The sequence below is a fragment of the Micropterus dolomieu genome, linkage group LG12, assembly GCF_021292245.1.
Source record: "Micropterus dolomieu isolate WLL.071019.BEF.003 ecotype Adirondacks linkage group LG12, ASM2129224v1, whole genome shotgun sequence".
In the NCBI taxonomy this organism is placed as follows: Eukaryota; Metazoa; Chordata; class Actinopteri; order Centrarchiformes; family Centrarchidae; genus Micropterus; species Micropterus dolomieu.
In genome coordinates this window covers 2,750,773-2,766,545 of record NC_060161.1, presented here as the reverse complement: position 1 = coordinate 2,766,545, position 15,773 = coordinate 2,750,773, and the positions used below count along the sequence as shown (strand labels likewise).

Genomic DNA, 15,773 nt, shown 5'->3' with positions numbered 1-15,773 from the left:
CTACTGTATTGTACCAACAACTGACAAAAGCTGTTCAGGGACCAAGTGAGACAGCACTTGATTTTCTGGTCAGAGTACTTGATCTGCGTCAAAAGGTCCTGTTTGCATCTGTATGTGCCCAGTCCTGAGATTAAAGCCACAATCAAAGCCACTCATAGAGCACGTCTGAAGTTGGTAAAGAGTAGTGGATGAAACTGACCATCTGACACCTATTGTTCCAGCTAAGCCTGGCAAACAGACATGCCTTTGGTGTGAGAGACCCAGGTTATGTTCATATTGACAATAGAGATTTGTTGAACATGAGTTTCTCATGGATTTTAAATTGGATTTGTAGATATTTCATATAAAGCAACATCTACTGTTGAATAAGATTTGATTACCAAACACACTACAGTTGCTGTAAAATACCTGCTCTGAATCACATCCTAAAACCCAACATGCCTTCCGCTAAACCACCAAAACACTTTTAAATAAAGATAAACAAAGAGTTTGTAGTTTTGTTTCTTCTTTGTACAAAAAATAAAAAAGCAAAACAAATACAGTTTTGGGTAGACAATATGTAAGAAAAATAAACAAAATAAAAACGCGTATCAGTGATCAAAAAAAGTAAAAAGTCCAATATCTGTCTCGTCTCTATCCTTTCTGTTCATCTACATTTCTCCTCCTGTTTCCTCCCCTTTCACTCTCTCCCTCTTTCTCTGCCAACATTAAGCTTCCTGTGGAAATGTTGTCATCATTCATACTGATTGACTGCTGATTGCTGTCCATTCTGCAGCAACACACAGAGGCCAAAAGCTTGTCTATGGCCCCTTTCCTCATGAAGACACACAGGACTAAGTCTGCAAGAGGACTCAACCTAAGAAACATGTGGGACAGGTTGATGAGGGTATAGTTAAAGTGGGCTCCTAGAAACCAAATGATTGTAGGCAGGAACAGCAGCGTGTAAATAAGCAGCAACAGAACCAAAATTCCCCAAATCCATCGTTTATCATCCGAGGGGACCGAGACGGAAGCAGACAGGGCTCTGAGGGTCCCAACCAGGAAGAATATAAACAGTGGGAAGGGAAGGGTAAGGAGAACAGCCAAGAGTATTCTTGTGACCACATGATTAACAGAGAAATAATAAAGGATGACACAGACAAGAGTAAGGACCCAGACCAGGACACAGACCACCACAGAGGTCTTGATGGTTCGTCTGAAGCGGTACCACAGCGGGTGGGCGATGACCAAATACCTGCAATACAAGATGGACACAAAGTCTTTGAGGAGCTTTAGAGTTATAAACTAATATAATGTTCAGACACAGAAGGAGCTCCACACATACTGGATAGACAGACAGATACCTTTCCAGGGAGATGCAGACCATGAAGTAAACACTGGCAATCTGAACAAAGTAGTAAATAGAAAAGGAAATGAAAAGTATCGTCCAATCCTCAGGTTGTTTCACCTGAACGATCATGCAGCAGAGCTGGATGAGGTCGGTAAAGAGAAGATTGATGACGTAGATCGGAGCAACATGGTCACTTCTCACCTGCAGGTAAAAGTAAACAAGCAGTTGTGAACATGTTGTGAAGTCCACCTTAGACTCCTGTCAGCAGCTGCAGTCAGAGCCATTTATGTATCTTTCATCAAACTCTCCTTTGTTCTGTCAGAAATATCAGATATGACACACTGGCCAATCACTGCAGTAACATCTCAGCAAGCAACAGCCGTCATTTCACTATCTGAGTGAACTATAGACCCAATTTAGTCCGGCTAAGAGTAACCCTCTTCTAGCCACAATAGGTCACATGATGTTTTTGCCAAAATAACTTGCAGGGTGTATGATATTCTATCATGTAAGCAAAGTCAACAGTAATTACAATGTTTTTTGTTTCATCTCTTTCCCATGTTCTATACGTGGCCTGTGCATAACCACGGTTTAGCTCGGACCGGCTATTGTAGCCCACTTTAAGTCAAAATGGTTTAATCTGATTAATTGTGGTGTTTGCCCAGTCAAATGAGATATGGTTGATATCCCATTATTTTTGCAATGTCAATAATATCTATAAGATATTAAGTGTCATTCAATTGACATGGTCTATGTAGCAACGATTTAGCTCTGGTTTGGACAGGCTACATGTAGTCTGCTTTTAGCCCACCCGGCAAAATCGAGGCAATCAGTGGTCTAAATTTAACGGCTTGGCTATAGCCAATTGTTTCAAACCAGCGATGAGTGCAGCCAAAATAGTGTTAAAATTTGTTACATGTAGTTTTCGCCAACGCAGCTTGTGGTGCGTGTAACATATCAAATGCAAGTAAACATTTGAAACATTTAAATTACCCTCGTTTTCGCTGTCACACTACGTTCACTGCATTCATTTTAATTTTAATAAAAAAAAAATAAAACTAGATGTAACTGCAACTGTATGAGACGTGACTACTGGCAACGCGAGACTTGAATGTTAGCAGACATCAGTTACAAGATCTCGCAATAAACACAAGTTCGAAACGAAAGGACATTTACTTTGGTCTTTTAAGTATCAGTGTCTTTGTTCTGATGATTTTGAAATATAAGTAAAGATTGCGAAAATATACTGATTTAGCCGGAGTAATGGCTATTGAATATTGACAACATATTTCTGTGTTACATCTCTCCTTGGTTTTTTCTTGTTTTAAATTTGGTTGTGGCCCTGTGAGGCTTTATAGAAAGATAAATCTTCAAGAAGTGAATTTTCTTTGTCAACTGAAGCATACCAGGTAAGTAGGCTTTTCTGCAGGTGTTTTTTGCAGTCCGTTATCCTAGGGCGCCAAATACCTATGGCTTTCAGAAACGTCAACAAAACTTAGTTATTTGATGCAAAACACCATGCCAAGACATTCTCATCCCCACTGTCCAACCAGTATTCCCATTCAATTAGGCTAGTTTAAAATGTTCTTTAAAAGGTTTTGTGGAGTGGTTGCCACGATGTCGCCAATTGTCCACTGCATCTGTTAGGGCCTGTCCATAGGCTCGCCATTCATCTGTGACAACATCTGAGCCTCTTCTTACTTGATGTAATATGGTCGGCAACAGTGTTGGGCAGTAACACGTTGCTGTGATATTACTTTTCCCACTAAAAAAGTAGTGTAACTAATTACTTTTCTAAAACAGTAATATTATTACAGTTACTAAGGCAAGTGCGTTACTCGTTACTGAACGCACCATCCTTGACGTGACTCAGCGGGACCCGACTTTGTTGTTCACGTCCACTGATAGCCAAAAACTAAAGGAAGAAACGAGGGAGAGGGTTGCTACTGCTATTAAGCTGATGATACAAAGGGAAACTTTTTGAGCAATGTTGCTGGGCAATCTTGCTAGTGGCAAGCAAGGGTGTTTTTAGGATCTGGAAACATTGGGGGCTTAGCCCTGCCCATAAAACTTCATATCTCCACATAATAATCCCCCCCCAAAGTTAAGTCTGTAAAGCGGTAAAGCAACAGTAAAGATCTTCTACTTATACGGCACAACAACACTATTAACTGTCTCATTTTGTGTTTGCGTTTAATTATAATATAACAACAAAACTGCAACAGCATGAACGAGAAAATTTTGAGTGTTAAACACTTAATTTCCTGCATTCTGGTGTTTTTCTGCACCAATTTCTGCATCAATTTATTGTGGCAATGTTATGCCCCACCCTTTGGTGGCAACATGGGGTGAACAACACCCCAACACTGACCCAAACTCAACACAAATAAACACCTTTAAAACAACCAAATCAAGGGAATTTATTAACATAACTAGATGATAAATTAACACCAAAAAACACAACATAACACAAAAATGCCCCAGCTGAGATGCAGCAAGACCTGCAATCCCAAATCAAGGAGCCTTCTCTTCTGATGCTTGCACAGGAGCTTTTAAAGCCCGCCTTTCAAGGCCAGGTGGACCTTGTTCAGCAATCAGCTGAAGTACTTCAGAGGCAGAACTAGGGCAGAAAACATAGAGAAAGCATAGAGAAACACACAGTCGTAACAGGCAATTATTTATGTAAAGGGACACACAAAATTCAGGTGTTGCTGAATTGTGGCGAATATTTAAGAACATTTTGATATTTAATGACCTTGTAATTGATTATTTATTCCCATCTTAAATGTGCAATTGTACTACTGCCTGCCTTGGCCAGGACACTCTTGGCAAAATAGTTTTTTGGTTTAATAAAGGTATAATAAAACAATTTAAAATCTAAAACTGTAACAGAATATAATGCAGAGCAGCTCTCAGCTTTCAGATATGTTTCTCCTGTAGATCAACTTTTAATATCATCACTGCTGAATCAACACACAGGCAGGCGTGACTGATTGAGGTAACCTCTTTAAATGTGCATGTGGCACCTTTTTACCTCATCAATAATAAATTAAATCATTTTAATTCAGTGATAAACTCCTGGACTTTAACAGCTCCTTTGTTTCAGCAGGTTTTCTGCTCATGTTCAAAGTTCTGCACATTCAGAATCTAACTGGGTTCTCTGACATTTCCAGAATAAAGGATATTTTGAGAGGTCAAACAGGATAAATCATCATAAACTTTGCAATCAATCTGTGGTCCACCTGCTATATCACTTTTGCTACCCAGCCAACATTTGATGTAGCCAACCAAACCGCTTGCTTTGCATTGCAGTAGCACAGGCTGCCAATACATGAATGATTGTGGCAGTAACACGGAGCAGCTCCTTGTTGAAGCAGGTAAACCTGCATACAGAGGAAGCTGTGCATCATGCTTAAAACCTAACAGAACTATGTTATCCACCATATTCTCTCTCTCTCTCTCTCTCTCTCTGTGCATCTCAAAAATAAATAACCTCTGGTAGCTGCTGAGTGAAAGATTAGTTTCACCAGCAACATTCTGTTTATGGACTCACCGTGGGACATCGCTATAAAACAAATAGTAACCAATGTGTATTAAAGAAAAGAAACAGGTTAATGTCCAAAGCGATGCTCTGTTCAACAACAGGACACTTTTAATATATCTCAATCAATGCAGTGATCGTCTGACATAGATCTTACAGTGTGTATGTAGTCTTCATTTGCTCTGCAGAGACTAATGCCGCTTTAAACGCGCCGTTAATGGAAAGTGAAAGTGACTTGCCGGCTTGTCAGAGAGCGACGGCTGCTTTCTGACAGGGTCACCAGTGCCATGGTGTGCGCTCACTAGATTTCAGTTGTATTAGTATAACATAATGCCTTAAACTGCAAAAATATTTGCCTGATTTTCTAAATATTTGCATCTGTCCAGCTCTGTGACTGTGACAAGCGCCCGACCAGCGATTTACTGCGTAACTGCACACAGATGAGCTCATTTCTGTTAATGAAGCAAAATCCAGATTACAGACTGGTTAAGTTTTATATAAGGTATGAATGGAAAATGTAGCGAAATTCAAAGTAGTCCTACATTAGATGTACCCACCCCTGCTGCAGACATCATCACTGCTGCCTTCAGCTAGAAGAAACAGCAGCACAAAAGAAGAAGCTGTAGTTTAATATTGAGGCACTTTGCTGCACCGGCCTCGAGCAACTTGTTTTTTCCTCCCTTAATATTTCTATAGGCTAACTGGTCACTTAGTAATCCGCCTCCTAATTCTGATAAAGTGCAGCTCACAGCCCCTTCAGGTGGAGCAGAGAGGACAGACACACAGCTACAGCTGGATCATCTTATTCTCCGCTAATTTACAGGAGAATAAATAATAATAAAAATAATCTTTCTCTCACGCTCGCTCGCTCCCGGGCACGTAAGTTAAAGTTCAATTTCCGGCCTTTTGTTGTTTGTTTTTTAAAAATCCTTCTGAGATCCGCAAGTCCGACTATGTTTTGAACGGATAGCGGCGGGGCGGGTGGCGGAGTGGTGGGGGAAGGGGATTACTGTAGTAATCTTTAGCCTACTCATTATCATTGACGGAAACATTGCCCTGCACGATTGCTCCCACGGTTGCTCTGTGTATCATCAGCTTAAGATGCAAAGAACATTGTCAGCTATTGTAAACTCTGTGCGACCAGCAAAACGCTTTCAACCGCAAGCAAAGCATCTGCTGAAGCAGGTTCTGAATGATAACGCAAGTTAGTCTTGAGCATCTTTCACCAACCCTGAGAATGAGTTTCCTTCATGTAATTAAGTTGTGTTTTTGTGCTAAAATGCAAAATGTTAAGAATTTGTTCGTAAAGTGAAGAAACATAAATAAAAGTGTTTTTCCTGCGCAAATTGTGTCACTTTACTTAAAGCAAACAAATAGGTGTTATAAGTTCTTATAATTAGCTCATATGGTATTATGTCCACCTGTAATATTTTATACAGGGATAAATATTTTTACACTTTACTTAAAACAAAGAAAGACATGCTATATAACATTAAACATTACTATAAGCTATTATTCCATTTTATATCACTAATTCTAAATTGTGACTGAAGTGTATTTATAACGAGGCAGAGTCGATGGTTATAATGTCCTATGGAACATGGTCAGAGATTCTTGGCGCACATTGATATAAACTGGCATAAAACATTAAATCAAAAGGTCATAATACGTTATGAACTTTGCTATAGAGCCTAATGCATGTTTGTAAATGATTATAACAACTGTTATAATGGCTTATGGACGCATTACCTCCCAACCTTCATAGAAAGTGTTACCAAATATATTATTAATTAGACATGTTTTTGACATTCATTAATTATAAATAATTGTTGAATTAATAGAGTAATAAAAATTATAAATAAATTAGTTATTAGATTAATCGACTACTCGAAACAATTATTTGTTCAATTAATCGATTTGAAAAATCATTGTTAGGTGCTGACTAAACCCACGTGTTGGACAAATGAACATTTTTGAAGAAGGCGCTTAATGAAAAGTCAGGGGATCATCAAGAGTTATTATGATTCAACCTCTGGGATCCACAAATGTCTGTATAATCTTTATGGCAATCCGTTCTCTAGTTGTTGAAATCCAAAATTAATGTCTACAAAATTTCCTTGATTGTTTTTAATTAAAAATGACAATCATCCCAAATAATTATGGACAATTTGCTATGACTATTTATTTTTTTGTTTATCTGTAACTAAAATGATAACCTCAACAGTTTAAGAGAAGGCTGAAATGGAGCTACACATATAAACTGCATGTGTTTATAGTCCAATAAATTTATAGATCATTACAATCCTCTGTCCCAGCCCGCTTACACCTATAGCCTCCAAACCAGATCAAGATCCTTTACAGACAGAAAAACTGTCTGACAGACACATGACGTAGACAGTAAATAAGTATATAAATAAATCTGTTTACATACCAGAGAGTAAAGAGCATAGATGGCCACGAGGGTCAAAGGAAAGCCGATAGCAATGATTATGCATGTCACCACATTCATGATGAATACAATTTTATCATAATACTCATAGTTTTCAAAGTTGTATTCATTGTAGTTGATATAGATGTTGCTGTTATTGTTGTAATCATCCATTCTTCAGAGTGAAACCTGTTGTTTGAAAGATAAGATAAGAAAACCTTTATTTGTCCCACAGTGGGGAAATTGCAGTTATTAGAAAGGAGCAGGGTTTTTTTAATATCTACCTAACATTGTTCAGTGACATCACTAAAGCTTTGAGTTTCAAGTTCACACAAATGCAGGGTACCATAGTTTACCCACAATCATATCAAATCAAAAATTGCTGTCTTTTCTGTTTTATATATTCATAAAGTATTCATGCATATTCATGACTGTTTGCCAGGTCTTATCATCTCTACATATAAGAAAAAAAGAGTAATGTCACACAATTTACCTTTGAATGCTGTGAGATCCCACCCGAATCAGTTCCCTACACTAATGTATGATGTGTTGTCCTCTGCATCCAAACAGTCTACTACAGTACATATGGTAAGTGATAACATGCAGTGGGTTCCTGCTACTCTACACCTCCTCTACTAAGGAACCACAAATATGCATTAGTGCCTCCTGCTGGCCAGAGTTTAGAAAAAAATTAACAATTTCAGTTTCTGTTAAAGTGATTGTGGGGGTATTTATCTGTTGTGGTCCTGATATGACTGCCTGCCTTCACCTCAACTAAAAGTGCTGACGAAGACTGTAGGCTTGAAATAGAAGCTGTACTCAAAACTCAAAACTCTTCAAAACCATAAGAAGGGTTTAACAACGTGACCTGCTTTCACAGCACTGCAGCAAAATCCACTTAATGTTGTCTCATCCATGTTCTTAGGATGTTTCAATCATATTCTTAAATATAAGCTGTTACTCACTCAGATATTTATATTTTTACATGTCAACATCATATTTAAGGAAGGGAGGGAAGAACAAATTAAGTTCAGTGTAATTGGTCTAACCCAGTATTGTACAGCTACCATGCAAGCTGTCATTTTGGACATCTTGCCCTGTATATGCGTATCCATAAAGTGACTTCACCATTGTCGCTAATCTGTCTAATTTATCAAAAGGAGGAATGCAATACATTTGATGTGTAAGAGGGTGTTTCTGCAACTTACGAGCAAGAAGTCCCAGCAGTGACATTTTAGATTTATGTTCAAAATTGTCACATGACGCTTCATAAATAAAACCTAAGCAGCAACCTCCAGTTCTCAAAACTAAACCCTACAAATGCCAAAAACTGAAATTCATGGGGTGGCAGAAGAGAATCCAGATCTCCAGTGACCACCATAATAAAATGCCCAACTTTACTGAAAAAAGGAACATGTTTACAGCCTGGTTCAAAAATGGTTTAAGTGTATATAGCTAATTTCACCCTTTGTGACAGTTTTGAGGGGGTGAACTTTGTTATAACTCACCTGTTTAAATTATAGCCTGAAAGTTCTGCATAATTAGGGGCGTGGCCACTTAGAGTGAAACCCTTAGAAGTCGTGTGCTATTTTAGCTAGGGCTGGGCAAGATGACATGTTATTATGACGTTAACACATTAATTAATTAACGCTGACAATTATTTTATCTCACGTTAACGCATTTTTTATTATTAATAAGATTATTTAGAAAGTCTGTTACTCACTGGCTCTGAATACACATAGGTCACAGGATGGGTGGGATGTTGATCAGCCTGCAAAATCACCCACTCAAACAAGCAGACAAGCACTCGGCAGCCACTCTACGGAAAGTAACCATGGCAACCGCCTCTATGCGCTATACAGCTATAGCCTTATTTAATTTAAGTTAAAATTATTGGCAACATAACTTTACCTGATAGGCCTTCGGCAGCGGGCGGGGCATATACGTGAGGTGAATCTGAAATGAGCTCTTTAAAGGGCAAGTTTGCTGGTTATCTGTAATGAGGTGTGTTACAGTTTTTCTTAATTGTTTACACACATTTTCTGAAAGAATGCCTCATATTCTCAGAACTCTACACACAAATCAAAAAACACACAATGGGCTAAACCCCTCAATTCTCCTGCAAAATGAAACATTCAAAACAATGTTATTTCTTCTCAAAATGGTATTTTGTTTTCAAATGACACACAAACCATCATATGAATAGACATCTATAGGAACCAGCTGAACACTGATGTTCTCAATTTAAAACACTATGATGAATGAAAAACACTTCTTCTCCATTCGTCACAAAGACTTGGGCCTTTTTTTTGTTCAGTGTTACACTGACTTCAAACAGTACATACATAAGTGTGTTGTAAAATATTTGAAAATATTGTTTTTCTACTCAAAACACACAAATACACGGTAACAAATATATTTTATTTTTCCCACAAATACAATGTACACAGTGTACATCCCAACTACGTTTTTTTGCAACTGCTTACACACAAAATCTTTACATGTCACACAATTTTTGAAACCTCTCACTCAGAGAGCAAAACCTCATCTCAAATCTCCAAAACCATTAGCTATTTCTCTGCCTTTCACTCAGTTTTCAGTTGCATAAAACACATTTCAAAACACTACACACAATTCTCTACCTAAGACACAAAAATCTAACAGGAAGTGACCTGCTTTCCTTTTCCAAACACAACCAATCAAAATGCTACACATATTCACCAGGTCACACACCCACTACTCACATGTGCAAACACTAACTGCTTAACTGATCACTAACCAATCACTGCTTTAGTGTACAGTAGACCTATACACAGGTCAAAGGTCAAATTACCTGTTTTGAACAATGGATGCCAACAATGGACGGAGAGTAAGGGGAGGAGGAGGGAGAGGCAGGGGACAACACCAAGGACAAGTTCAAAGAGAAAGAGTTGGTAGAAGAGGAGGAGGACGAAGACAACGATAACGAGGAGGAAGAACCAGAGCAGCCCGGTGGAAACTGTCTACCTGATCTGGTGGAATGAGTGTGTTGTGTAGGGTGTCCAGGAATGTGATCAGATGGGCAGTGTTGTAGGGGCCAAGGGTAGCATGGTGATGGATGACGCTGTGATCGCTGCACACATTGTAATGTTCCCTCCACGCTTGCCAGGGACTTCAACAATGGCATGCAGGTTGAATCCAAGCACATCAATGAAGATGAACTGGTGCTCCACTACAGCCACCTCTAGCTCAAGGACTCTCTGAAACACACATGACAATATCAGAAATAGACTTGGAGTGGACCTGTTTAATCCCCAGATATTCTCTTACATGTCCACAATCATTAGACAGAATTTATTTGCTTCACTCTGTGTTAATTCAATGAAATCCATTTACAAGTGGTCAAATGCTTAATTTGAAAGTGGATGAGCACTTTGTAACAATGAACACCTTTTCCAGTAATAGTATAGTATTACACGCTGTTGACAAAATATTTGTGAAGAATTTGGAAAGCCTTTTGCACACCAGTAATTGTTTATAGCTTGACATATCCCTTTTTGTGAGGCATTGTCTTTACGATGGGTTAACTTATAAGCATAAGATGGAAGTAGATATTTTCACAAACTTGCCTTTACCATCTGGTCCATACCAAACATTTTATTTAACAATACAAGCTGCTGTCTGTCATGCTGCTTTTTCCTCTTGCATCACTCTCTGTTGTGGTTTCTGGAAATAAGCTGTGCAGGGACACCTCAGAAATTAACACACTTTAGGTGGTCCTTTACTGTTTCATGGCTGTCTTTACAGCTACATCTGCTCTAGCATTTCCTGTGAAAAAAATCTGGTTTGTTAGTGTGAAAATCAGGTTTTAGAGAGCAAGCAACAGTTTACCCACACAGTCTTGAGCTTCTCTGTCTTCAGCTGTGGGAAGCAGAGTACCAGGGTTATGAGTTATTCATCTTATTTTGCTGCTGACAAATGTGTTTTCTCTTCAATCATTTGAACTGCTCAGAGTCAGAATCAGGTTTATTGCCAGGTACATTTTCACATACACAACACACTCACGACGTCCCCATAGCACACCTTCAGTCAGTGTTTGAAAGTTTGGAGACAACTGGTCCCCACAAGTAACTGTAACACTGTGTGTGAAATGTCCCTACAAAGCCTATTTTGGTCAAGATGTGTGAGCGGAGAACCACCTTTGATGGACGGGAAGAATTATTTTACAATGAATTTAATGGTTTTTTTCTATGAAATCTAGTGTATATTGGCATGCATCTCATCTCAGACATTTTGTCTGAACAACAAATCAATCAAATAGTGTAATGCAGTGTGTTTAGATCAAATTAACCATTTGTTTCAAATGTTTTCATGTTCTAAAATATTGCCATTGCGAAATTCACTCACGACAACCCAATAGTACACCTTCAGTCAGTGTTTGACTAGAACGTCTGTTGGAGACAACTATAATGCATACTATAATGATGTAAAATGTTATTTATCCTGTTGCTTAGATTTTCAGATTGTGACAGAGTTCCCAAACGAAAATTAGATTTTTATACTAAGACTGAGATGGACTAAAAGTATTAACAAAACTGTTCATAGTGTTGATTAACCATGTAGAATCTGTCTTGTCATATTGTTCATTTTCAATTTTTTAGTTGATTACCTTCTTTCAACTGAGAAATTATTTGGTCTAAAAACTTTTTAGATAACAGTAAAAAAAACAGACATCATTTTTTCTTGTAGCCCAAGATGATTTCATCAAATGTCTTTTGTTTGTCAGAAAAACTGTCCCCAACCCAATGATTTTCGAAAAGAAGGAAATTATCAATCTTACAAAACCTTGAACCGTCAAATATTTCTTATTTTTGCTTGAAAAAATACTTAAGCAATTCATTAAGAGTAGTTGCACATATTTTTATTTATTTATTTACAAATCTAATTCTTGCAGCTCTCCATATTTGTAATTACTTTTTTTAGATGAAAGACACAGGTGGTGAAGATTCTGATGAACTATATGATTCTATATCAGAGAGTCCAGATGATTACATTCCAGATACCTGCTCGGAAAGCGAAGACAGTGATGCTAGCCTCAAACCAAAAAGGACAAAACGTCAGTCTCTTGGTGACATACTGAGTGTCTCTGGCTCATTGAGTCCCCGTGTCTGTGACACCACAACACCAGACGACATGAACTTTGATAGGCACAGCCTTACATGTGAAGCCATTGGGGCAGAAGATGAACCCTGTTCAAGTCAGAACATGAATAACATGAAGCTTTGCAAAGCTGTGTGGTGCAAAGTGTCCCAAGTCAATGACATCTCCAAGACTCAGAAAGCATGCTGCAACCCTTTCCATGGTGCTGAACATGACAGACACAGAGATGGACCAGCTGGCCAACTTTCTTGGCCATGACATAAGAATCCATCGTGAGTTCTATCGACTCCCTGAGAAGACCCTGCAACTCGCCAAGTTTCATGGCAAGAACTTGGATGAAATTGGGATCGATCCAGATGGTAAGTTGTTTTATTAAGTTTTGTTTTGTTTTGTTTTTTCGGTGTCTACACTTTGTTCCTTTTTGTTTGGTCACATTTCTAAGCTGTATTTTGTATGATTTCCACAGAAAAAGTTCTGGACAATGATGAGGACAACCAGGTACAAGAGGAAAACTGTTCATCTACTGTTGACGGTACATATTGTCAGTAAGTTAATTTGCCTTTATTTATTTGACGCCCCAATGCATAAAAGACTTTCAGGACCCTTTGGTTTAGTTAGTTAGTTAGTTAGTTAGTTAGTTAGCTAACTAATACCTGTTTTTAACAGACTATGATGGGTAGAGGGATGCATTGTTGTCATTACAGCGTGTTTTCATATAATATGCATATCATCTGGGGCATATGGACTTACTGACTGGGAATTTCAACATGCCACATGTGATAAAACATGTAAAAAAATCAAACATTCAAATCCATGGTGTACTTAAATCAAACATAACTCCATGGCAGGCTTACTTTCATTTTTACTAAAATGGGTCTGCTTCTTGTCAAGTTAAAGACTTTTAACTTTGTGACCTGCTCAGGTACAGTAAACCTCACGATTTCAATGGCTTTTGGTTCTTTGTGATGGCACTTTGTTGTACACCTATTATTAATCGTAATTAGCATCATCATCGGCCTAAATGGTTTAAAGAAATGTTATGCAAGTATTAGAATAAAACACTGACATCAATTGTCAGCATTATCAAGTTCATGTAAAGTTCATATGTCTCTGATAATGAATTTTGATTATTTTTCATAGAACCATCAGCAGAGGAGACACTTCCTCCTAACGAGGGGACTGAAATGCCACCACCACCCAAGAGACGGAAACCACGATCAGATGGTGAGATACCTTCAGAAGTCAGTCCTATGAGGCCTTCCTCCAAAGGTGAACTCTTTACACATCTCTCTTTTGTATGTCTGTAATTATGTTGTTGTAGCAGTAAAAACAGCCACATGGCATTATAAAACAAAACTCTTACTTACTAACTTACATGTTTGTAATTTTGTCACTGAAAAATTTCCTTTCAAGTCCATCAGTTACCCTCCATTAGCAAGCTAAAATTAGCAGCTCTCAACAAAATAGATAGATAGACATACAGAGTGTGAGTCAGTCAGCCAGCCACATAACCAAGGCTGGTGGACAACAGCAGACAATCCACTCATTATCAAGACACAATACAGGGGTATATATACAGCGGTATAATCACAAAAACATAGTGCACACAAACATATACAGGAGGTGCATGGTGCATGCGTGTCAGTAGTACGTGAGGAGGGGACTAGAGGAAGGATTTCAGAGTCTTACTAGCTAAAAAGTTTATGGTCATAAAATCAACCATTAACACACAGTAACAGAGTGAGCTCTTAAACCAGAAATGTCTTTACTCAGCAGTTTCAGGGCAAAAGCATGCACCTAGTTTTTACAAAGCAGGCCTTGTACCAGATCACTAAATGCTAATGTAATTATTTGTGGTTTCTCCATTGAGATGTTAGAGCCTCTGCAGTGGAATAATGTAGATTTAGCCAGAATTCCAGCTCACAATCTTCTTGATACTTTCAATTACAAGCTTGTTTTTCTGCTCACTTTAAGGTAAAGCTACCCAGAGGAAAAAAACACCCTGGCAGCAGACAGAGGTGCAGGCAGTGGAACGGCAATGAATCTTAAAAACCGGGACTGGCAGAACCTTAAGTTCTATGTTTATAACCAAATTACAGCTTACAAAAAGAAATGGCAAACCTAAATAGTGTGATTACCAATTCTGTGGTTTTGCAGTAAATGTCTCAGCAAAAGGTATACTGAACATGTTATACTTATTTCCTGTGTTTTAATTTAAATGTTTGGTGCCAAAAGGACGCACACAGTTGTTTCATGCTCCATATTTTTATTTAAAACTTAAGCAACAAGAGTTTGTTTGTTGTGAATCTGATTTGACTTTGAATTTGTTAAGTTCATTTATGAAGTTGAAGGCATTAAAAGTTGTGTTGTGCAATTCAAATGTGGTTTGATGTCTTGGCGTTCAATTAGTAGTTAATAGCAGTTACATGATGTTGGTACTTATAGTAAAGTGGTTGATTAGTACATAAGTAGATAAGTCCCCATTTAGCATGGTCAAGTAATTTGTGTGAATTATGCTAAATATTATGTTAATGAGGTCCCCATCAGCCATATTCAGTCAATTTTTCCACCTGCTGGCATGTAAAGCCGTCTGCTCCCAGCGCTGTTCCAAAGACTTCTATTCCTGTCATCATCACGCAAAGACCCGTAAACCGAAATGTGCACATCCCACACAGAAATATCAGTAATCTTATAAGGATTAGGACACCAACTCCAGCACCCAGAACAAACTCATTTAAAATGGCTCTCTTCAGTGTGAGATCACTTTCAAGTAAGACTTTTATCTTAAATGATTTTATCTTGTCTGCAAATCTAGATTTTATGTTTTTAACTGAATCCTGGTTGCTAGCTGAACTGTGTCCGCCTCAATATGATTGCTTTAGTCAACCGAGGGTCAGTGGTCGTGGTGGTGGGCTAGTGAGCGTGTATAGGAAAAATTTTAAATGTCATCAAGTACGCTGTGATGAATTTAACTCCTTTGAAGTTCTCACTCTTAAAGTTGGAGGGCTGCAACCTATCATATTTGTTATAATTTATCGCCCCCCAAAACCGCCTGGAGGATTTTTATCAGAACTTGCTGAATTTTTATCTACTCTGGTTTTAAATTATGACAGAATTGTTTTTTGTGGCGATTTTAATATTCATGTTGATGACCCCAACAATGTTAATGCAACTGACTTTTTAAATATGGCCGCTTCTTTTAACTTCAAACAACATGTCAAAGGGCAAACACATAACCGTGGTCATACACTGGACTTGGTTTTTACCCTGGGTGTCAGCATTTCCTCTGTGGAATTAGTGGACATGACCATATCTGACCACAGATGTATTGTTTT

The 15,773-nt window shown here is 38.2% G+C and overlaps 1 protein-coding gene across 1 annotated transcript; it reads right to left on the bottom strand.

Moving 5' to 3' along the window:
- Positions 1–605: 605 nt before the first annotated feature.
- On the bottom strand, positions 606–7,866 carry LOC123980618 (ovarian cancer G-protein coupled receptor 1-like). The gene is made up of 4 exons (XM_046065114.1): positions 7,793–7,866; positions 7,303–7,488; positions 1,344–1,531; positions 606–1,234 (listed from the first exon to the last, which is right to left on the bottom strand). The coding sequence occupies exons 2-4, from the start codon at positions 7,471–7,473 to the stop codon at positions 634–636; spliced, it is 960 nt and encodes a 319-aa protein (XP_045921070.1). The 5' UTR covers positions 7,474–7,488; positions 7,793–7,866; the 3' UTR covers positions 606–633.
- Positions 7,867–15,773: the final 7,907 nt, after the last annotated feature.

Excerpts from the sequence above, each read along its gene's own strand:
- LOC123980618 (XM_046065114.1), bottom strand. The coding sequence starts at position 7,473 with ATGGATGATTACAACAATAACAGCAACATCTATATCAACTACAATGAA. Across the intron at positions 1,532-7,302 it reads TCTATGCTCTTTACTCTCTG|GTGAGAAGTGACCATGTTGC; the intron begins GTATGTAAACAG and ends TTTTACCTGCAG. Across the intron at positions 1,235-1,343 it reads GTCTGCATCTCCCTGGAAAG|GTATTTGGTCATCGCCCACC; the intron begins GTATCTGTCTGT and ends CTTGTATTGCAG.